This window comes from Phacochoerus africanus, chromosome 5, assembly GCF_016906955.1.
Source record: "Phacochoerus africanus isolate WHEZ1 chromosome 5, ROS_Pafr_v1, whole genome shotgun sequence".
In the NCBI taxonomy this organism is placed as follows: domain Eukaryota; kingdom Metazoa; phylum Chordata; class Mammalia; order Artiodactyla; family Suidae; genus Phacochoerus; species Phacochoerus africanus.
This window is the reverse complement of record NC_062548.1, coordinates 50495672-50519601: the sequence shown is the minus strand read 5'-3', so window position 1 is coordinate 50519601 and position 23930 is coordinate 50495672. Positions and strand designations below refer to the sequence as shown.

The 23930-nt window shown below is 43.8% G+C and overlaps 2 protein-coding genes across 5 annotated transcripts in view; one reads left to right on the top strand and one right to left on the bottom strand.

Moving 5' to 3' along the window:
• Positions 1-6953: 6953 nt before the first annotated feature.
• On the bottom strand, positions 6954-9272 carry SOWAHC (sosondowah ankyrin repeat domain family member C). Its single transcript, XM_047781249.1, has one exon. It carries the CDS (start codon positions 9197-9199, stop codon positions 8027-8029), a length of 1173 nt encoding a protein of 390 aa, XP_047637205.1. The 5' UTR covers positions 9200-9272; the 3' UTR covers positions 6954-8026.
• Positions 9273-10153: 881 nt separating this feature from the next.
• The window catches only part of SEPTIN10 (septin 10), a 62075-nt gene continuing 48298 nt past the window's right edge, over positions 10154-23930 (top strand). Inside the window, exon 1 of one of the 4 annotated variants that reach the window (XM_047781248.1) lies at positions 10154-10259. In XM_047781248.1, coding sequence (XP_047637204.1) covers positions 10233-10259 — 27 coding nt within the window. In that variant the 5' untranslated portion in view covers positions 10154-10232. Of the gene's footprint in view, positions 10260-10351; positions 10591-23930 lie in introns of those variants that run through there. The other 3 variants (XM_047781244.1, XM_047781246.1, XM_047781245.1) reach the window with 3 other exon arrangements.

The following is a 23930-nucleotide window of genomic DNA, read 5'->3' as shown; positions in this document are numbered from 1 at the left end:
AACTGATTCTGATTTCCCCTCTGTCAAAGAATTTATGGTAATTATAATTAATTAATGCAACTGTACAATTATATAATACAATTCTATGATTGTATTATTAATAACCATTTCTCTCCATGGTACAATGTAAGGTCTATAATGTCTTGTTTATCACATCACCTAGAATGGTGTAGTGCCTATATTGAATCATCAATAAGATGTAACAAGTCATGAGGACATATTTATATAGTTACACTGTTTTTTAACTAATTTATGCATTTTATATTTTACTTATTTACAGAGGGTGTATAATTTTTGTTATTCTTACCAGTTAAGTTATTCTTTTTATTATGCTATATAAAATATTTAATGGTATATAAGACTTTCTTTATAAATTTTAGTTGCATAATATAAGCAATTTTAATATAATGCTAATTTTTAAAGAAAAATTGAAATGTAATAGATAATACTAAATAGTAAAGATGAAAGCCATACAAAATGGGATAAAGTAGAGAATAAATTTCCTATTTGTCTCAGCATATTTTCCATTCCACTTCTCCAGAGGGAGTCACTTAATATCTTTCTTAAGATCCATGATATAATAATCTGTGTGAATGTAATTGTGTTTGAATATATGTATTTTATTCTGTAAAAAAAAAAAAAAGTTAATATAGGAGTTCCCATTGTGGCTCAGCAGTTAATGAACCTGACTAGGATCCATGAGGATTTAGGTTCGATCCCTGGCCTTGTTCAGTGGGTTAAAGATGTGGTATTGCTGTGAGCTGTGGTGTAGGTTAGTAGATGCAGCTCAGATCCTGCATTGCTGTGGCTGTGGTGTAGGCCAGTGGCTATAGCTTCAATTCAACCCCTAGCCTGGGAACCTCCATATGCTGCAGGTATGTATGGCCCTAAAGAGACAAAAGAAAAAATAGTCAATACATTAAAGCAAAGCATTTTTATTCATTTGAGGTTCATGCATAGTTACATGGGTATCAAAGTTTTAGAAAGTGGCTCATTTTAAGAGCAGTTTTCAAACAATGAGCCAATATTCTTAAAGATCCTATTCTTGAAAACATTCAAATATCACCCTTTGTCAAAGACCAAAAGTAAGCTTCTGCCTGTTCCCAAATGAGTTTCCAAAATTCAGAATTCAATACCCAGGGAATCTTCAACAAAATCTAAAGATCTCCAAGAAGTATAAACTCTCATTAATATTTGAATTAGAAGAACTTAAGGATTTTAGTTTGTTGCATGTGCTGTTCTTAAAGCATCCCAGACAATCTTAGTTTATATTTATCATTGTGTTTACCCAGAGCTTGAATTGGAATGGTTACAAATTCACACAGTTAAGGTAAGGAAAATGATGCTATGTTGCTGGTTTTCTTCCAGGTTCACCTGTAATCCCAGGATCAGCCCTCGACCAGCCCTTCCACGAAGGCTCAAGTGTTCACAAGTGGGTGGAGGTTGGGGAGAGGGAAGGTAAGCCTCAAACAAGAAACATAAACACACCTTACAACTTTTAGTAATGTGGGCATTCTGAGCTAAGGAGATGTTCTTTCCCAACCAAAATGAATTTTATCCTAGGTGAGATGAGAAAAATCAGATTCCTAAAACCCAGTTCTGCTCTTATTCCTGTGCAGAAACAATATTCGGGTGTACAAGTCTGTCTCTCCTTCTCATTAATGCTTCTTTGCGGTTTGTCTGGTCTCTTACACAGGGACCCTACATTCTCTGCATCTTCTCTGCGTCACTAGGTGGTAGCCCTGCCTCTTGTGTTCCTAGAGAAATGGCACAGCTAGTGGTTCCCACATGGCTTGGGCGGTTTCCTGAGTTCAAGGTCAGGCTCTGCTGCCAACTGGCTTTGTGAACTCAGACAAGCAGCCAGTTTCTACCATTGCTGCCTCCTCATCAATGAAACAGAGATGCTAGAGTGGAGGGAGAAGGGAGGTGGGAGAATCAAACTGCTTATTTTTTATAAAGTGCTTAAAACCTTGCCTGGCATACCCAATAAGCTTCCTGGGCGCATTAACTGTTCTACACAGCCAAAGAACACCCTCAGCCAGGTTTAATCCCCTCAGGGCAGACTCAGCATGAAGCCGTAGCAGTTGAGCTGCTGACTGCAACCAAGAAGCTGCTTTGTGGATGCCAACTTGTTATGATCTAAATGTTCATGTCTCCCAGAATTCATGTTAAAACCCAGACCCCACATGATGGTGTCAGGAGGTGGTCCCTTTTGGAGGGCTCCACCCTCATGCCAGGATTAACGTCCTCAGAGATTCCACAGAGACCCTGACATGAGGACATAGGGAGCAGCTGTCTGTGCACCAGGAAGCAGGCCTTCACTAGACCCCAAATCTGCAGGCGCCATGATCTTGCCCTCCCAGCCTTCATAACTGTGGGAAATAAATTTCTGTTGTTTATTAGCCATGGTGGTCTGTTTTAGGAGCCTGAATGATTAAGACAAAACTCCAAGATCACATTCATTGATGTTGGAAACTTCTGGACAAATCTCAAGGATGCTCAACGATATTTCTAGAGTATTTAACTCAAAGTTCTAGAGACCCAGAAGAATATTCTAATAGGCACTTCCAGGTTCTTTGATGAAAGCAGCATAAAGTTTGGTTTAAAAAAACAACAGGAGGAGTTTCCGTCATGGCTCAGCAGTAATGAACCTGACTGGGATCCATGAGGACTTGTGTTCAATCCCTGGCCTTGCTCAGTGGGTAAGGATCCAGCTTTGGCATGAGCTGTGGTGTAGGTTGCAGAAAAGGCTCAGATCTGGCATTGCAGCTGCAGCTCCTATTTGACCCCCTAGCCTGGGAACTTCCATATGCCCTAAAAAGCAAAAACAAAAATAAAAAATAAAGAAACAACAGGAGTTCTGCTGTGGGGCAATGGGATCTCAGTATCTTGGGAGCCCTGGGGTGCAGGTTCGATCGCAGCCCGGAACAGTGGGTTAAGGACTCGCCTTTGCCACGGCTTCAGCTTAGATGGATCTGATCCCTGGCCCTGGAACTCCATATGCCTTGGGGTGACCGAAATAGAAAAAAACAACTTAAATGATCCTACTTCACTGTTTAACTTACTTCATTCTGCCCCACCCCCATGCACCCAGAACATGTGGAATTTCCCCAGGTGGATCCTTAACCAGCACAGTGGGAACTCCTAACTGACTTCATTCTAAATCAGCCAAATTTGAGCTAAAACTTTGGTCAGCATAGACAGCTGAGGGCATTGTTTCTCAGTAAAGGATCAGTCACGAGGGTGCTTTAAAATGATCTGTTTTACCTTCTCAGGTGCTCATGTAATCTCTGACCAATTATTTCCAAAGGCTGAGTGTTCTACTTATGTGACAGTCCATGGCATGTTTAAAATGATTATTAGAGAGTTCTCTAGCTTAAATTTCATCTCCCTATTCTTTTGTCCTTTGGGGTTTCACAGACTAGTCATTTGTATGCATGATAATCCTCAGATTTTTTTTTTTCATCTTTTGTCTTTTTTAGGGCTGCACCTGCAGCATATGGAAGTTCCCAGGCTAGGGGTCAAATCAGAGCTGCAACTGCCAGCTTAGGCCACAGTCACAGCAACACCAGATCTGAGCTGAGCTGCATCTTCGACTGATACCACAGCTCATAGCAATCCTGGATCCTTAACCCACTGAGTGAGGCCAGGGATTGAACCTACAACCTCATTGTTCCTAGTTGGATTCATTTCCACTGTGGCCACGACAGGAACTCCCCTCAGACTATTTAAAGCTAGTTAAAGTAGATCCTCCTGGGGATTATGTTCTTGAATAAGCTATAACGTAAAACTTTCTTATAATCAAATTTGCTGTTGAAAATCTCTTAAATTGCTTACAAAGTAAAATCCAAATAAAGCCGATTTTACCTCCAGGATTGGAATGGATTGTTCTTTGGGCTGGGCTACAGATCAAATGCTTGGCTGGCAGTGTAGCCCATTGTAGGAAATTCTTACTTTTATACAGTTGGAATGAACGCATATTGTTGAAAGTAGTCACTAATGCAACACTGTAAAATATTTCTTTAGCATTTTCCATGAAAACAAAACCCTGTATACCTTCAACATGTCATATATCCCCCCCATAACTATGGAAAAATAGACACTCTATTAACTTTACAGGGGAGACAAAATTGGCATCAATTTTTAATTAATTTTTATTTTTTAAAATGGACATTTAAAGAGAAGATTAAGGAGAAAAAGTTTTGGTAACATGAAAGCACTGTTCTTCAGAGGAAATAAATCGGATAGTGGCCATCACCAAATCAACACTACTGCCATGTCTTGAAAAACAAGTTCATCATCAAGCCCTCTACTCGTATCTCATGAAAACCGACTCACCATTGAAAGAACAATAGTTTGCAGCAAATTCCCAGAGAACCTGCTTTTAGGATTAACTTATAAGAAAGTCTAAAAACACCATCTGTTTCGCAAAACAAAAAATGTTCTTTCACTAGGAAAAATTACTAAGATACCTTCAAGTGGATTCCTTGATGAATCCTCTTGAGATACATCCTTCTAACAAGTCATTCCGGAAACAGAACCTCGATTTAGTTATTGCTAGAAGTTGTAAATCAACAGCAACAACAAAAGGCTGGGCAGCAGTCCTGGAGGGTCTTCCTTGAGGAAGCAGTGGAGGACAGTCACCTCAGGGGTTCCCGTGTCGCTTTGCTATCTGAATTTAAGACAAGTATCAAAAGCAGGCTTGAGGAGGAAAGGAATTCATTGATGTCCAACACTTGACAGCTACTGAAGAAAACGGAAAAAGGCATTCCCGTCTTTCTTAAGATGCAGCCGGGGAAGGGAGGGTTTATGCATGCAAACAGAGCTGTTTTTTTTTGTTTTTTGTTTTTTTTTAATGTAATGGGAGAGGAACCTCCCCAAAGCTAGTTCCTCCACCACGGATGCCCCACTACAGTAGCTTTGCCAGAATTTGGCAATTCAAAGTGCAGAAAAGACAATGTTGTGGAAAAGCACTGAATCTTGAGATCTTACTGCCATTTGTGTGAGCTTGAACTGCATTAACCTTCATTTCCTATCTGTAAATTAGGGCTATCCAGCCAAGGGGTGTTAAGGGATAGAAAGGGATCAAAATAGATGGACACTTCAAAAAGCACTGTGTGAAATGTAAAACCCCTTCCAGGCTAAAATATAAAGGACTATAGAGATTGAGACAATTCACAGGAAAAATCTAGTGTGACCTTTTATTTTGACAAAACAAACTTGACAAATTTTACATTCTAAAATCCCAAAGTTTCACTTGTTTGAAAAATAAGAGAGAAGGCATCCTGGACTCCAAAATTTCAGGCATGAATAAAATAGTACCAGAGTTTCAAGTTTTATAAGCTAGCTGCACTTTATACACCATAAAAGTTAAGAAAGTGCTGACAAATTCCTTAGTTTCCAGGGCACCTGTGAGAAACACTTGGGTTTTCTAACCACGGTGTCACATCAACAGGCATCTGAGTAACTGATGTGTATTATTTCCATTCATAGTAGGCACAGCTCCACAAATGTCAAATTACACACAATATTTGCTTTTTATAATCTCAATTTGGAAACTGAAAAATAAGAGGAATGGAGGGTTAAGCAGCAGAAAAAGCCAAACTTATCGTATGTACACAAGCACATTGTGACAAGAAATGCTAGTAGTTCTCCATCAGGAGTGATTTTTGGCATTTTAAAGTATATTTTATCAGAAAAGTTAAAATCTTTAGTGTGAAAAGCAAGTGAAATACTGACTCAGTCTTTAAAGATTGACCACATTATAGATTTTGTGCAATTAGTTACTAGCACACACATTTAGGAGAATAATGCTGGTGGTTCTGAAGGGTTTTCATGGTTCACTTCAGCTTCATTAAGTCCACGAAATGTAAGACTCCTCAGTGAGAAGTTATAGCTTATTCTGCACTAGATGCAGATAACATGTATATGATTTAGAACAAATTACTACTTTTCACCTCCAAGGAATTGATTTTTAATTTATACAAAATTAGATTGTTTTCACCCACATGTGTGGATTAAAAAAAAGTGCTTCTCAAACGTACAGAGCCCACTTACACAATCCTAAAACAAAAGGACACAAAAATGGGCAATACTTTATCTGTTTTACATGACTGCTTTAATCAGTCTTTAAACATAGTTAAATGTTCTCTAGAGGTGTGACAAATGTGTTACAAATTTCTCTGACTTGGAGAATTAAAGATTTAAGAATTCTCTAAACACTGCAGCTCTGTGCAATTCATGTACTGGTTCATTCATTCTTCACAACTGTTACATCACTCCACCGTCTCTTTAGGCTACAGGATGTCTGTTTCTGCAACTATGAGACCAAAAATATGAAGGGAGAAGGACTTTTGGAACCGGTGTCCCACAAGTTGTTTTGAATCTTCTGACAAGCAAATTTAATGTGTTTGTGAGTTAAAATTAATATCTTTAATAACTCTAAAGATATTTACCCTAACATATTTGAGTGAAATATAATTAGGAAACACACTTAAACAAGTCTTTAATTTTAATGACCGATATTTTTTCATTTATATATGAAGGGATTCAATAGCCAGTAGCATTTAAATATAGAAATAGTCTCACCTCTTTTCTTTTATAAAGTGCTATGAACTGGGTAGATTTACTATCCAGCTTTCAATGACTTCACTCTATGTCTTGAATAGATTCAAGGAGATGCTGGAAAACTGAAAGGAGTCAGTATTTTCTTTTCTTTTTCTTTTTTATGGCCAGACCTGTAGCACATGTTAAATTCCTGGGCCAGGGATTGAATTGAGCCGCAGCTGCCACAATTCAGGATCCTTTAACCCACTGCGCCAGGCAGGGGATGGAACCTGTACCTCTGCAGGGACCAGAGCTACTGCAGTTGGATTCATAACACACTGTACCATGCCACGGCAGGAACTCCAAGGATTCATTATTTTAAATATTTGCAAAACATTTCTACAAAGTATAGAAACCATGAACGTGTTTTATTAGTAAAATAAAAGGTGTACCTTACATAAGAATCATTAAGTTGACTGGATAATTACTTCATAGAAGCACAGACTAACATTTATGCCAATTTTTGCTAGCCATCTAAACTAGAAACAGTTTCTGTAGGCAATTCAACACTAAGCACCTTCAAATAGGGTCAAGTAGAGACTGGGGTTATATGATCCCCAGAATAAAAACTCAGACGAAAAATTTAGACTTTTAGAAGAGCAAAACAAGTTAGTGAGAATTAGAACCAGAGGCAATATTTACTTAAAAGTACCATAGGTTGTTAAAAGTGTTTTCTTTAAATAAAAACGTGTGTAGTTATTAATAATGTACCTTAATACTGAGTGCAGTGGTATTAGAGTTAAGAGGAAACCGCACAACAGATTAACTCAAAATAAATGTTGACTGTTTCTTTAGTTCAGTGATTAAAGCTGAACTTGCTTTTGAAAAAGAATGGAGCGCTATTTACAACACAAGCAGCGTACCAACAGGATTCCTAACTGTATTCACATTATTCTCTAATTAGTATTTGTGCATTTCAACTCGTACCTGACCTTCAGTAGTATCTCAAAGACAAACGCAATTAGTAAAAACACAGGGCAGTATGTAGTTTTGTACACACAAATACTATCAGTTTCATTACAATTTGCATTTCTTGTTGCTCTTGGAAAAGTAACCATTTTAAAAAACAGTTACAGAGAGGCGCAATACTCCTTACTTTGCAAGGTATCCAGCAATGTTTAAATCAAAGGAACCCTCAATCCATTCTGTGCCCTTGACTTAGATGCATTTCTAGTCCTCAGAAACAGGGACTCCAGGAGAGAGGGGTGGTATGGGAGAAGAGGCTGGTGTCAAGGTTTGAGGAATCACTTGGAAATCCACCGCAGTCCCACTGCTAAGGAAAATTCCTGCCCATCTTTTCTAACCCAAGTAAGAATGCAGCGTTAAGCCTAAGACTTTTCTGGTCTCAATTCCTTGTCTATACCCGGTATCGTATTCCTGACGACAAACAAGCCTTAAAATTTTCTAAAAGAAATTCTTTTTACCCAAATACATTGGACTTGGGCCTCAATTTGAATGAGGATGAGTGGCCTTTGAGAGACCGGTCCTCCTCTATGTCCTCCCCTTCCTCCAGGGGCTGCTCCGGGTCTCTGAAAGAGGGTGTGGTGTGGATGATCTGGGTTCGGAAACGGATTTTGTTAAGTCTGGGCTTCATCCGCCCACTAGTGCTGCCTGAGGCTTTGCGACTTGGCTCCTTTGCTTTGCCCACAGCCGGTCCCTCAGCCAGGTGGTGGTGGTGGTGGTGGTGGTGGTGGTGGTGATGGTCCCCGCTGTCCTCCAGGGCGTGGGAGAGCCTGCCGGAGATGAGGTGCGATGGCAGCACCTTCGAGAGCCTCCAGCGCCCTCCCCCGCTGCCCACGTTGCTCTCGCCATCGTCCTCGTCCAGGGCGCCCACCAGGGTCCGGATCTCCTCGGCGGTACTCGGGCTCAGGTACTGCGAGGCCTTCCTGCCGCTGTAGTCGCGCACGTCTACGTCCGCGTCGTAGGCCCCCACCAGCAGCTTCACCACCTCCACGTGCCCGTGCATGGCCGCCAAGTGCAGTGCGGTGTAGCCACAGCTCGTGCGCGCGTTGATGTTCACCGGCAGCCGGTGCTGGCCCGCGAAGCGCACTAGCAGGGCCAGCAGCTCCTGCCGGCCGTGCTTGGCCGCCCAGTGCAGGCAGGTAAAGCCGGTGATGAAGTCGCGCTTGGCCAGCAGGCCGGGCTCACAGGCCAGCAGCCCCTCCAGGCTGTCCCAGCGACCGTCGGCGGCCGACAGCATCCACGCGTGCTCTAGAGGGTCCAGCGTCAGCGCGCCCGCGCTCTCCTCCTCGGTCCCGCCGTCCGCGCCCCCCGGGCCGCGCCGCAGCTGCGGGGAGCCGCCCGCCGCCGGGTCCCGGGGCGCCGGGCGGCCCGGCCGCGGCCCAAGGGGCGCATCACTCGGCGTCTCGGGCCTCCCGCCTTCCTCCGCGGGGCCCCCGCGGGGCCGCCTCCCGAGGGGCGCGCTCGGGATGCCGTCCGCCGGGTCCGAAGGGTCGGTATCCACGTACCCCGGCTCCCTGAGACGGCCGCGGGCGCCCGCGCGCAGTTCGGGAGTCCCGCCCAGGGCGCCTCCGACGGGTTGCTCCAGCTCGGCTTGCGGGGCCGGGGGTCCGCACTCCGCCGGGCTCTCCATCCCCGCCTGAGTACCTGGCCTGCTCACCACCAACTCGGCCCGCTGCTCCTGAGAATCCTCGCGCGCCCCGCAGCGGCAGACTAGCTGCCACCGCCCCCAGGCCGCGCCCGCGGGCACGCCTCCGCCTGCCGGCCCCGCCCACTTCCGGCCGTCCCCGCGGGCCACCTCTCAAGTCCGACGGGCCCCGCCCCGGTCCGTCCCCAAGAGGCCGGGATCGGTGCTCTAGTCCCACATGCCACGGCCCACCCGCTTCCGGTTCCCGAGCGGGTTTTAGTGACCGTTCCTTCCAGGGAACACGCCGTGACCCCGCCCACTTCCGGTCCCCGCGCGGGCCGCAATCTGTGCTCAAGCCCTGCCTCGGCGATGAGGAACCGTGGCGGCATTTTTGCGGGTCTTTTTCCTCAGGTCCTGAGTGTGCTCCATCTCCTCCTCTGCACTGACTGGTCGACTTCTAAAATGTCCGGGCTCTTCTGTAACAGGCCCACTTCGCGTGCGTGTGACCTGCCCCGGCCCCCAGCCCACTGAGGCCACTGGACCTCTCCCCTCGGGTCCCCTCCCCTCACCTCCTGGACCCCGCCCAGCCCCTCGCGTCACTGAAGCCACTGGACCCCTCTCCTCCCTCCATCCCGGGCTCCGCCCCTTTCCCCGGTCCCCTGCGCCATCCCGCCCGGCCCCCCCGCATCACTGAGGCCGCTGGACCAGTCTGCGGCCATCCCCGTCCCGCCTCTCCCTCCCTGGCCCCGCTCCTCGCCCCGCCCCCCGCGCCATCCGGCCTTGCCCCTCGAGTCCCTGAGGCCACTAGACCCGTTTCGACCATCCCCTCCCCGCCCCCAAGGCCCCGCCCCTCGCCCCACCCCTCGCCCCACCCCCGCGCCATCTGGTCAGCTCCTCGCGTCACTGGGGCCGCTGAACCCCGCCCCTCCCGGCCCCTCCCGCCCCGCCCCTAGCGCCCCTCTGCCGCCGGCCGCCTAGCTCCGCCGGGAGCTGCCGCCGCGTCTCCCTGGCCCTCCGCCCGCCCAGCCCCGCCCGGACCATGGCCTCCGAGGTGGCGCGGCACCTGGTGAGTCCGCCAAGCCTACCCCACCCACCCCTGGACCCCCGCCCTCTTGTCTTGGCCCGCGGTCTGGCTGCCTCGGCGGGGCAGAACCGCTCCCTCCCGCCGGCCCCTCCCGGCTTTCGGCGGCCGGGGCTTTGCGGGGCTTCCCTTCGTCCCCGAAGTTGAGTCTGCAAGGAGGACGGTTTCTGTAACGGTCCCGCACGAGAGCAGGGTGGACCCCTGACCCTGCGCGCTGGGCTGGGCCTCCCTGGCCCCGGTTAGAGCGGGTGTGGACCTCCTTGGGATTGGAGCGTTTTTTTCCCGCCTGGCGCCCTTGTGCGTTAAGAGAGCACGTGTGAGTAATTCGTTCGGCGTCCTCTACCTTTTACGTTCCTTTGTACGCTGACCTCGTTTCAGAGTTAGCCCGGGGCTGGCATGGCAGTGCCGCTTCAGAGTAAGCCAGTTACGTTCATGGCAGTGCATGGAGTTTTCCAGATGCCACGCGCTGTGGAAGGACCGCACCACTCTGAGGGCTGTGTATTTTGAAAGTTTTATTTTAACTTATGATGCTGTAACTCTCATGGTTGTATTCTGTGTAAAGAAAAGCTCTTTACGGCCTGAGACCAAAAAGTTGGAAAACTGCTGGTTTAAGCAATCTCCTAGACCAGAAGTTTAGCTTCTAGGAACCTGAGAGGTTGGGTGATGTGTTCAAAATCCCAGAGCCGGTTTCTCTCATGGAGCCTAGAGAGGGATTTTCCTCCTGATTCAGCCTAGGTCTTTTTCCTGTCTGTCCTGTGTTTAGAGAAGTCTCAGCTTTTCTGTCTGGACTGCCTTGTTAGAGTTGCTGTGTGCACGTGTGGGCGAGGAAAATGTGTTTTATAAATCTTGGTTCAGAGTGAACTTTATTCAGAGTTAAATTTGGGCTGACAGGAATTTAATCATCTAATTCCTGTTGCATTTCTTGTCAGTTGCTGTGTTTATTTTGCAGTAAGGCTACCTTTAAATTTGAAATAATTGTAGAGTCACGTGCAATTGTGAGAAATAATGGAATTCTCCTCTATCCTTTACCCATGATGCATAATGATGCAAAATCATAGTAAAGACCACAACCAGAACATGGATGCTGACTCTGTGAAGAGAACTTTCCACCACCAGGAGACCCCTCCCTTGCTCAGTTGTAGCCACTTCATTTTCCTCTACCTCCTCCTTAACCCCTGACCACCACCAATCTGTCATTTCTGTAATTTTGTCACTTTAAGTCTGTTAGGTAATGGAATCACCCTGTATGTAACCTTTTGAGAATGGATGTTTTTCATTCAGCAGCATTCTCTGGAGATTCATTCAGGTTGTTGGAGTTATCATTAGATTGTTCCTTTTAATTGCTGAGTAGTATTACACTTTGAAGGACACCTCCTTTGCTTCTATTGTTGGGCTACTATGAGTAAAGTTGCTATAAACAGCCCTGTATGGTAACAATTATGTAGCATAAGGAAAACCCAAGTCTTCCATTCTCTGGAATTCAAATGGCAGTTGCATATTTAGTTTCATAAGAAACTGCTGGGAGTTCCCATTGTGGTGCAGCAGAAACGAATCCGACTAGGAACCACGAGGTTGTGGGTTCAATCCCTGGTCTCGCTCAGTGGGTTAAGGATCTGGCATTGCCATGAGCTGTGATGTAGGTCACAGACATGACTAGGATCCTGCCTTGCTGTGGCTGTGGCATAGGCCAGCAGCACCAGCTCGGGTTAGACCCCTAGCCTAGGAACCTCCATATGCTGCGGGTGCGGCCCTAAAAGGACAAAAGAAAAAAAAAAGAAACTGCTGAACTGTCTTGCAGATTTCTGTACCATTTCTTATTCCCACCAGCAGTGAGTGAGCGATCATTCTCTTCACATCCTCACGCACTTGGTGGTCCTGTTTTTCTATGTAGACATTCTGATAGGTATGTAATGCTTATATTAGTTTTAGCTTGCATTTTTCTAATGGCTACAATGTTCAGCATCATTTTTTATGTGTTTATTTGCCATCTGTATATTCTCTTCAGTGAAATAACGCTTCATTTCTTTTGCCCATTTTCTTTCTTTTTTTTTTTCAAACCTGTGGCATGTGGAAGTTCCCAAGCTAGGGGTTGAATCCAAGCTACATCTGCTGGCCTGTAGCATAGCCACAGCAACTCAGGATCCTCAACCCACTGAGTGAGGCCAGGGATTGAACCCTTGTCCTCATCATTCCTAGTCAGGTGCGTTAACCACTGAGCCACGAAGGGAACACCCTGCCCATTTTCTAATTGGATTTTTTTATCTCTTTTTAGAGGCTTTTAAAATATGTATTCTAGATACTGGTCTTTGATACATGGTTTTCAAATGTTTTCTCTGTTTTGTTTTTTCATCCTTTTAAAGAATCTTTTGCAAAGCAAATGTTTTTTAGTTTTGATAAAATCCATTTTATCTATGAACGCTTTGCCTAACTTATGAGTACCAAAGGTTTTCTCTTATATTTTCCTAAATGTTTTATAGTTTCTTTTACATCCAAGCCCTTGACCCACTTTGAGTTACCTTTTGTGTAAGGTGAGAGACTTAGGTCAACGGTCATTTTTGGTACCTGGATGCTCTAATAGTTGTTAAAAAGACTGTCTGTCCTCTAGTAAGTTGCTTTTCTACTTTTGTCAAAAATCAGTTGAGTGGGAGTTCCTGTCGTGGTGCAGTGGTTAACGAATCCGACTAGGAACCATGAGGTTGCGGGTTCGGTCCCTGCCCTTGCTCAGTGGGTTAACGATCCGGCGTTGCCGTGAGCTGTGGTGTGGGTTGCAGACGTGGCTCGGATCCTGCATTGCTGTGGCTCTGGCGTAGGCTGGTGGCTGCAGCTCTGATTCAGCCCCTAGCCTGGGAACCTCCATATGCCGCAGGAGCGGCCCAAGAAATAGCAAAAAAAAAAAATCAGTTGAGTGTATTTGTGCAACTCTCTCTCTGAGTTCTCTATTAGCACAGTCTTGATTTCTTTAGCCATATAATGTCTTGAAATAAATAGACTGATTCCTTGCACTTTATTCTTATATTTCAAAAAATTTTGGCTTATTCCGTTTTCTTTGCTTTTCATTGAAAATTTAAAAATTTTTTTTTTTGTCTTTTTGCTATTTCTTGGGCCGCTCCTGCGGCATATGGAGGTTCCCAGGCTAGGGGCTGAATCAGAGCTGCAGCCACCGGCCTACGCCAGAGCCACAGCAACGCAGGATCCGAGCCGCGTCTGCAACCTACACCACAGGTCACGGCAACGCCAGATCATTAACCCACTGAGCAAGGGCAGGGACCGAACCCGCAACCTCATGGTTCCTGGTTGGATTTGTTAACCACTGTGCCACGACAGGAACTCTGAAAATTTTAAAATAGTCTTGTCTCTATCTACAAAGAATTTTCCTGGAATTTTGATAGATATTACATTAACTCTGTGTATCAATTTAGGGAGAATTGATATCTCTACCAGGTTGAGTCTTCCAACTAATGCACATGGTATTTCTCTCCATGCTTTATGTTTTCTTTGATTTCTTTTATCAGCATTATATAGTTTTCAGCACGCAAAGTCCTGTGTTTGTTTTGTTAGATTTACACTTATTTCTTTTTTTAGCAACTGTAAATGGTATTGTGTTTTTAATTTCATTGTCCACATTTCCATTATTAACATATAGAAATGGAGTTGAGTTCCCATCATGGCTCAGTGGTTAACGAATCTGGCTAGGAACCTTGAGGTTTCGGGTTCAATCCCTGGCCTTGCTCAGTGGGTTAAGGATCCAGCGTTGCTGTGAGCTGTGGTGTAGGTTGCAGATATGGCTCGGATCCCCCATTGCTGTGGCTCTGGCATAGGCGGCAGCTACAGCTCCGATTCGACCCCTAGCCTGGGAACCTCCATATGCCACGGGATCGGTCCTAGAAAAGACAAAAAGACAAAAATAAATAAATAAATAAATAAAAAGAAATGCAGTTGAGTTTTGTGTGTTTATTTTGTGTCCTTTAACCTTGCTGAATTAATTTATTTTAGGAGTTGGTATTACTGGTATATTTCTTGAGTTTTTCTACATGGAGAGTTATGTCATCTAGACATAGGTACAGTTTTATTTCTTCCTTTCCAATTTGTATGTCTTTTCTTTATTTCTTTCCTGCCATTTTTTGCTGATTAGGATTTCTAGCGTTATTTGAGTAAGAGGTGGTAAGAGAAGACATCCTTGCCTTGTTTGGGGGAAAGAATCCAGTCTTTCTATCATTGCAGCAATAGGTTTTTGTTGTTGTTTTGTAGATGCTTTTTATCAGGTTCAAGAAAGATATTGGTCTGTAGGTTTTTTATGCTTTGATATCACAGTAGCATTAGTTTCATATAACAAATCGGGAAGTGCCCCCATCTCTTCTGTTTTCTGGAAAAGATTGTGTAGAATTTGGTGTTCTTTAAATGTTTGGTAGGATTCTGGGGGAAACCACCTGGGCCTGGAAATTTATTTTTTGAGAGTTTTAAACTTACAAATTTAAATTCCTTAATGGTTGTCTGACTAGTCATGTTATTTCACATTGGGTGAGTTGTGGTGGTATGTGGTTTTGTGATGTTTTCCTTCCAAGTTGTCAAATCTTTGTGCATAGAGTTATTCATAATATTCTCATTGTCTGTTTGATGTCTTCACTGTCTGTAGTGATAGTCCTTGTTTCATTCCTGGTGTCTGGTAATTTGCATTTCCTGCCTTTTCTCCATCAGTCTTGCTAGAAGTTGGTCAATTTCATTGATCTTTTCAAAGAACTATTTCTGTGTTTCATTGGGTTTTCTCTATTATTTTTCTATTTTCAGTATAACTGATCTTTATTTCCTTTGCTTTGCTTGCTTCTGGTTTGTTTAGCTCATCTTTTTCTAAGTTCTTGAGGGGAGATCTTAGATTACTGATTTGAGACTTTTCCTCCTTTCTAATTAATGCACTTGATGTTATGAATTTTCCTCTCAGCATGGCTTTAGCTGTGTCCTGCAGATTTTGGTATGTGCATTTTCATTTTCATTTATTTTTATTTTTTAAAGAACTCTGTGTTCAGTCTCTCTCAAATTCTTAATGGGTTTTCAGATCTTTTTTTTTTTTTTTCATAGAAGAGGACATTAAGACTCAAGGAGGTATTGTACAACACAGGGAATATAGCCAATATTTTATAGTAACTGTAAACAGAAAGTAACCTTTAAAAATTATTTTTTGTTTGTTTTTTTTAAAGACTCAGAGGGGGAGTTCCTGTCATGGCGCAGCAGAAATTAATCTGACTAGGAATCATGAGGTTGCAGCTTCAATCCCTGGCCTTGCTCAGTGGGTTAAGGATCCGGTGTTACCATGAGCTGTGGTGTAGGTCGAAGATGTGGCTCAGATCCTGTGTTGCTCTGGCTCTGGCGTAGGCCGGTGGCTACAGCTCCGGTTCGACCCCTAGCCCGGGAACCTCCATATGCCTCTGGTGCAGCCCTAAAAAGACAAAAGACAAAAAAAAAAAAAAGAGAGACTCATAGGGATTTAGCATATGCTCAAGGAATCACGGCTAGTAATGATGCGATCTGCTTTTGGCCATGTTGTGTCTGCCATTGTCTCCAGCATGTCCCCTATTAGTAACTGCATAAGGTTTATGTTTTAGAGATCTTGACTGTATCATTATTTATTGCTGACTATGATAGTGGATCTTGAAATGATGTTGACTACCTTTTCCTGTCTCCTGAGAAGCACACTCATAATTTTCCACTTCTTCAGACTATCCTTACCAAAGCTTTTAAATGGTGCCCAAGTCTTTCCAATTTCTGTCTGCTTTTGTCATTTCCTTTTCAACTGTAATATGTCTGAACTCTTCTGTTTTTTAAGTATAGTTGATTTACAGTGTTGTGCCTTGTTTCTTTCTTAGTTATTAAGTGAAGATAATTTTTGTATCTTAGAAGCATCCTTCATTTGTTATACTTTCTATCTTGAACCTGTGATTTTTAATTGTTCTCTTTCCTATTCTGGAGTTAATTACCACTTCAGTGCCTTTGTCTTTCTCATCTGGAGAGACACCCCTTCCCACTGGTCCAGGTCCTGTAATCATCATAAGATAATGAAAGACCAGGTTTCTGTCCCACCTCCTCTGAAGCTTTCCCAGAGGGTTTTAACCTGTGACACTCTGTTACACCACTTGCTGGTTTGCCATCTAGTCATGTGTTTCCTTGCAATACCTCCTGATTTACATTTTGTATTGTTACTTAATTTTTTGCATCAATTAAATTTAAGTGAACCTTGCATCCCCCCCAATTAAATGGTCTGTCTTCAGAAAAACCAACCTGTAACATTCTATGTATCCGTTATAGCCATGATTATAGATCTTTGAGGTGTTAATTATTTTTTATGTGGAAGATATGTTTACCTTGGTTCGTTTTATTCTTGTTAACATGCATAAATTATAAGTTCTTAAAGGCAGCCAGGAACTGTTAGTTTGGGTTTATGTTCGAATGACCTTGAGATTTTCCCAGACTGATTTTGATCCTGACATGGTTCCAGACTGTAACTGTTTGTATTGATTTTTCTTTATTTATTTTGGTGTGTGGGGAAAGAGGAAGAAGATGTTTTAAATGTTTATATTTTACAACAGAAAAGATTTCCTCAAGAATATTTATTGGCCCTTCACTTTTTTTTTTTGGTCATACCCACAGCATATGGAAGTTTCCAAGCCAGGATCAAATCTGAGCCACAGCTTCGACCTATGCCACAGCTGCAGCAACACTGGATCCGTGGCCTTGCTCAGTCAGGGGAGGAGACTGAAGTCAGGAAAGTGGCAGCTGTGCCCCCGAGCCTGGGCAGCTAAGGCTGCGGAGCCTCTGATAGGAGGGGATAAAGATCCACCCTCACAGCTGAATTCTGTTCTGTTGACGGCTATCTAGAATCTTCTTCTGGTTAAACAATCTTAAGTATTCTCACAGCTTCACCTGCATCAGATGTAAACACCAGCATGTGGCAGTGTAGTAGAGGTTGCTTGGTAATCATTTAGTTTGCGAAGGATGTGTTTCGGTATTTCCAAAAGTAGAAATTATGTAGGAGGAATAGGGTTGTCTTCTGGGATATCAGACCTAAGTAATACAGTTGAAGTAGGAATTAAAATAATGCCGAATGTTGAAAAAATAAAACATACATAGTGAGGAATAAGAAAGAGTTAAGGTTGGGGGAAAGGAGAAGAGGCCATTTCTGTTTGAGGTGTGGGTATGAGGAAGGACCAGGAAGATGGTCTGGCCCTGAAGTGCCTTGCCGGGAATGATGGGTTCCCCAGCCCCTCCAAGCCAGTTTCAGGCAGCCTAACGTCACACAGCCACGGGGCTACCAAAGATGAGGGGGGAGAACTGCGGGGAGAACTGCAGGGCATCTTCTGTGGCCTCCTTTTCCCTCTCCTCTGAAGAACCAGATTAAGTCTATCCTCTCCTCTTATTTGGGCCGTGTTTATGGAGACAGGGAGGTATACTCGTTCTCCTGAGACCCTGTGATGTGTGCAGAAAGAGGTCATAGGTAGTGAAATACAAGGTGGAGAGTAGATGGCTCAATACCCTGAATGTGTTGTGATGGTCTGTACCCTAGTTTCTTCATGGACACATGTAAGTCATGCATAGAGAGGGGTATTTTCCCTTATTCGAGTGTGTACCCTAGCTGGAATATTTCTTTGAGCTATTAATTAAGCCAGAATTGCTTAAATGAGTTTCAAAATTTAAAAAGCTGTGTTTATTATAAAGGAGCTTTGTTTTGAGACAGTTGTTAATTAGGGCTGTCCTGAATATGTGGGTGGGAAATTGTCCTCATGGCAAATGGGTAGCTAGTATGCTCAGTGTGCAGGGTAGTGATTCAGGGCTTCAGAAGCAGAGACTTTGAGTTGTCCCCACCGCCTTCTCTTGTGAAAGTACAACTAGCCCTGGGCAAGTTAGTCAGATGCCCAACACCTGGTGAGGTCTTGTGACTGGAGAAAGGAGTTGGATTAGAAGTGAGTGCAGGTGGGCAGTTGATTTAGGGTGAAGAGACTGGCGTGCAGGACGGGCGGGGCGGCTACAGAGGGAGGTGGGAAATGTTCCATGCGAACATGATCTGTTTCAGGGTTTACCTGGAGTAGCATTTCTCTACCTCTTTTCATGATTGACCTTTCTGGAGAAGAAATTAAATCTAAATCAAATACAGTTAATAGATTTAACTAGTCTTAAGTGGATTCAATTAAGTTCTTCCTAATGAGAGAAATTCAGTACCAATTCCAATACTGATACTAATACTAATTACAATAGTAATTCTGAAAATACTAAGAATTTTCAGATAGGGTTGGTTGAACTTTCAAGGTCCATAAACTTAATTTTTTTGGTCCCCCAAGAACCAATTTCTACCATCTTTGTGATGGTGAGGGGGGTGCCCCCATTGAGAATACATGATCCAGAGTTATTCCTTCCAGGAATAGGGCAACAAGTGTGCTTTCTTCTTAGTCAGCCATGGTGAATGTGAAATCTTAGTCTAAGACTGTAAATAGTCTATATGTTATGGGTTAAATAAGCCATGTGTGAACCTACTCAGAACCTTAACTATAATACTGTTTCCATGGAAACTATTCTAAATCCAAGAAGCCTACTAAAATAAACTCTTGGAAAATACAACCTATATGTGAGATTGTGATTTGTACAAGCTTTAAATTATATAAAGAGTTGGAATTCCCATTGTGGGGAACCATGAGGATGCAGGTTCGATCCCTGGCCTTGCTCAGTGGGATCCAGCGTTGCCCCAGGCTGTGGTATGAGTCCCAGATGCTGCTTGGATCTGGTGTTGCTGTGGCATAGGTCAGCAGCTCTGATTCGACCCCTAGTCCAGGAATTTCCATGTGCTGCAGGTGGGGCCATCAAAAAATAAATAAATAAATAAATAAATATATAAAGACTGAAGCCATTTTGCAGTAGCTCAATATTGAGCTGAGTAGTAAAGGTAAAGATGGCCGTAGATTAGTAGAAAAAAAATACTTTATCATCGCAGCTTGGTCTATATACTCAACATTAAATATGAGTTGCCTTTCAATTATATTTACCAAGCATGAAAAAAAATAGCTTTAGGGAGTTCCCATTGTGGCGCAGCAGAAACGAATCAGACTAGTAACTGTGAGGTTGCGGGTTCAATCCCTGGCCTCGCTCAGTGGGTTAAGGATCCGGGTTTGCCGTGAGCTGTGGCGTAGGTCGCAGATGCGGCTCGGATCTGACATTGCTGTGGCTGTGGCTATGGTGTGGGCCGGCAGCTGTAGCTCAGATTTGACCCCTTCCTAAGCCTGGGAACCTCTATATGCCACAGGTACAGCTCTTGAAAAAAAAGGCAAAAAATAGCTTTAAAATTTAATGTATATTTTTTTAAAACTCAAGGGAACTTTAACCATTATTAACTTCCTTAGACATATCTTTACTTTTTTATTGGTCTGGTAATAAGTATTCTAGGTGTATTTTTGTGTGGAATACCACTGGGGTGGCTGAATGCTGCCTGTGCTGATGTGCGTGCACTGGGGCAGGTGACACCACTGGGGTGACTCAGTGCCACCTGTGCTAACATGGGTGCACTGGGGCAGGTGCCTGACTTTCATTTTTCACACTTGTGCTCCTAACCCTTCCAGCCCAGGGCTTTTATCTCCATTTGGGTGGGTGAGGGTTAACCTTCTCAAAATGTGTTGAATAGACACTGTTGTTTTGCTGATGTTGTGATGATACCTCCTTGCTCTAGGCCCTGGCACATGGCTTTGGCAGGTATGTAGTGCTTCAGACATTTGTATCTCTTGCCACCAGAAGCAGTTAATTTCAGCAGCCTTCCTTTTTTTTGAACATTGTAAATTTTATTTATTTATTTATTTATTTTTTTTCGTGCTGTACAGCATGGGGATCAAGTTACTCTTACATGTATACATTTTTTCCCCCACCCTTTGTTCTGTTGCAATTTGAGTATCTAGACATAGTTCTCAATGCTACTCAGCAGGATCTCAGTGTAAATCTAAGTTGTATCTGATAACCCCAAGCTCCCAATCCCTCCTACTCCCTCCCTCTCCTGTCAGGCAGCCACAAGTCTATTCTCCAAGTCCATGATTTTCTTTTCTGTGGAGATGTTCGTTTGTGCTGGATATTAGATTCCAGTTATAAGTGATATCATATGGTATTTGTCTTTGTCTTTCTGGCTCATTTCACTCAGGATGAGATTCTCTAGCTCCATCCATGTTGCTGCAGATGGCATTATGTCATTCTTTTTTGTGGCTGAGTAGTATTCCATTGTGTATATATACCACATCTTCCAAATCCAATCATCTGTTGATAGACATTTGGGTTGTTTCCATGTCCTGGCTATTGTGAATAGTGTCAGCAGCCTTCTTAAGCCATACACTTACACTGATGTCATGTTCACTCTTCTCTCTCGTGACATGGGTCATTGAGACAGTTTCTGGGGACACTCTGTTTTGGGAAAAGATAGGCTGCTTGTCATATAGTAACAGAGATTCTGTTGTGTGGGAAGAATGATAATTTACAGTTTCCGTATATCTCTGAGAGCCTAAAGAAACTAATACCGAACTATAATTTAAACAGTTGGAGAAAATGTTCTAATCTCATTTTGTATTTGCATACTTCACTGTATATTTTCTTTTTTTATTGCTTCTCACAAATGATCATACATGTATTGTCTTAATAGTTTGTCTTCCAAGTTTTTGTTAGCTTCTTTTTCCCATATATTGACTATTTACTTGTAGTCGAAAAATATTTAACCTTTTTATTAAGCTATAATTTATGTACAATGAAATTTACTCTTTTTAGTATAAAGTTCCGTGAGTTTTGATGAATGAATACAGTTATGTAACCACAACCACAAAGAAAAATGTGGAACAGTTCCATCACCCTCCACTTCACCTTCCTCCGTGGTTTTTGGTAGTCTTCCTCCTAATCTCTGACATCACTGATCACCTTTCTGCCCCAATTGCTTGGTGTTTACCAGAGCATCACATATATGGGATTGCCATAGCCTTTGAGCTGCTTCTTGAGCTCAGAGCACTGCCTGGGAAGTTCATCCAAGTTGTTGCATGCTCCTCTTTATTGCCAAGTAGTATTCCTTTGAATGGATATGCCACAATTTAGTTTTGTCATCCATTTTCCAGTTGAAGATTATTTGGGCTGTTTCCAGTTTTTAACAGTTTGAAATAAAGTTACTATAGACATTTACATACAGGTTTTTATTTGAATATTAGTTTTCATTTTACTAGGGTTGGTATCTAGGAGTCATATTGGTGAGTGGGTATGGTAAGTGTGTTTTAACTTGAGAAACTGCCAAACTGTTTTCTAAAACATTTGTACCAATTTATATTCCCACCAACCCTTGCTCTGCATTTTTTCCAGTATAGTCAATTAAAAAAAAAAAGGTCATTCTGGTAGGTATGTAGTGATATCTTGTGTTTTAATTTGCATTTGTCTAATGACTTATGATGTTGAGCATCGTGTCAGGTGAGTTTTTGTCATCCCTGTATCTTTGATGAACAATCTATTCCAATCTTTTCCCATTTTTAAAATTGAGCTATTGTCCTTTGAGTTGTATAAGTTTTAAAAACTGTGTAGATATTAATAAGTCTTTTATGAGATAAATGATTTACAGATCTTTTATCTAAGTATGTATCTTTTTTTTTCATTCTCTTGACAGTGTGTTTTGAAGAGCAGACTTTTTTCCCTTCCTTTTTTTTTTTTTGTCTTTTCTAGGGCTGCACCCATGGCATATGGAGGTTCCCAGGCTAGGGGTCTAATCGGAGCTGTAGCCACTGGCCTACACCAGAGCCACAGCAACGCCAGATCCAAGCCACATCTGCAATCTACACTACAGAAGAGCAGACTTTTTTAGTTTATTAGGTTCAATTTATCATTTTTCTCTTGTGGATCATGCTTTTGGTGTTGTAGCTAAGAAATATTTGCTTAACCTGAGGCCACAAAGATTTTATACCTTTTTTTCTAGAAGTTTCAGCTCTACGATACATTTTGAGTTAATTTTTGTATGTGTGGAAAGGTTCAGGTTTTTTGCATATGGGGGTCCAGTTCTTCAGGCAAAAGACTATTCTGTCTCCACTGAGCCGATTTGCCTCTTATTGAATCTACTCCCCCCCCCCCCCCCCCGCCCTTCCCTCCCAGCCTGTTCTGGATTTCGGCCCTCCCTCCCCCTCGCAGCATTTAGTACACTTTGCTTTCTCCTGACTCTTGAGGGGAGGAACCTCTGTGTGGGACAGAGGGTGGGGGGCGGCCTGTGGGGACTGTTTGAAAGCTTCCTGTCTTTTATGGGCACCCTTGCAGCACGGAGCCGCAAGGGTGGTAGTTGCTCAGATTCCTTCTCTTTGCCACCCTGTCATTCACCTCCTTTCATCCTGAAATGTCCTTAGCTTTGACAGCATGTGCATGTCATCTCTCTCCTATCACCTCTGAAACGCTTCCTGCTTTGGGGCTTCCTGGGTCTCTAACATTAGGTCTGTGTCATTGCTGGGCGGTTTCGGCATCCTGCCTTCAGCTTTTGCCCTCCCTCCTTCAGTGTCCTGTTCTCCCTGGACTTTAGCCTCTCCTTCTAGTAGGGACGCCTTGCCCAACAAGGCCCCCCTGTCATCTCAGTTTCCGAATTCCTCCTGACCACAGGCCCTCCCTCCTTTTCACCCCATCAGGTGCCCCCAGGCCTATGGTTCCTTGGTCTTGGTGCCTTTTCCCTTTCCTCACACCCTCCATGCCCTCTAGTCCCTCGGCACCTAGCTTTGTCCATCCTTGTCATGTGCAAGTCCTGGCCACCTTGCTTGCTTCATCACTTTTTCCTGGCAGGCCCACACCCACATCAGCCAAACTGCACCGACTCCACTCGCGTCCTCACAGCTGGACGTGATAGAGGAACACAGTGCTGGGTGGTCTGCCTTCGCGCTGTGACCACTGGACTCGAGAGGGCTTGATGCTGCCACAAGGTTGCAGCTCACATTCCATGTTCACGCACCCTGTCATCCTTCTAGGTTGAGGGCTGACAAATGCTTTGTTTAAAGGGGCAAAGAGCAAACATCTTCAGCTTTGTTAGCCGTATGGTCTCCTTTACAACTGCAGCTCTACACTGTGTCCTGAAAGCAGCTACACACTGTGGGTCCAGGAATGGGAATGGTACTCGCTACCCCTAAATGCTTTCTTCAAGACCTGCCTTCCAGGATGCCACACTTCACTGGACTTTCTGTGCCCTCTTTGGCTGTTCCGTCTCAGTCTCTTGGCCTGGTTGCTCCTTAGTCCCCAACCTGTAAATGTTGGAGTCCCCCCAGGGCTCAGTTCTGGGATCCCTTCTCTTTCCTAAGGACCTCCACTCCCTGGGTGAGTCAACTCGGCCACAGCATTGAACACTCACTGTAATTGATGACCTCACACTTGTTACTTCCAGCCTGAGTATCTCTCCATCTTGACCTGTGTATCCAGCTGCCTACTCAGGACTTTCCCTTGAGTGCCCAACAAGAATTTCTAATTTAACATATTCCAAAGAAGACTGACCTTCCCTAATCCCCTCCTTCTACTATCTCTCCACTTCCAGCAAATGGAGGCTCCCTCCTCCCCTCCCTGTTGCTTAAGCCCAAGACTTGGGAACCATTCTCCACATCGTCCCACATTCTACACTGAACCTCAGTAGTCTCTCTTGGCTCACCCTCGGAGGTA

Coding starts and splice junctions, on each gene's coding strand:
- SOWAHC (XM_047781249.1), bottom strand. CDS start 9,199: ATGGAGAGCCCGGCGGAGTGCGGACCCCCGGCCCCGCAAGCCGAGCTG.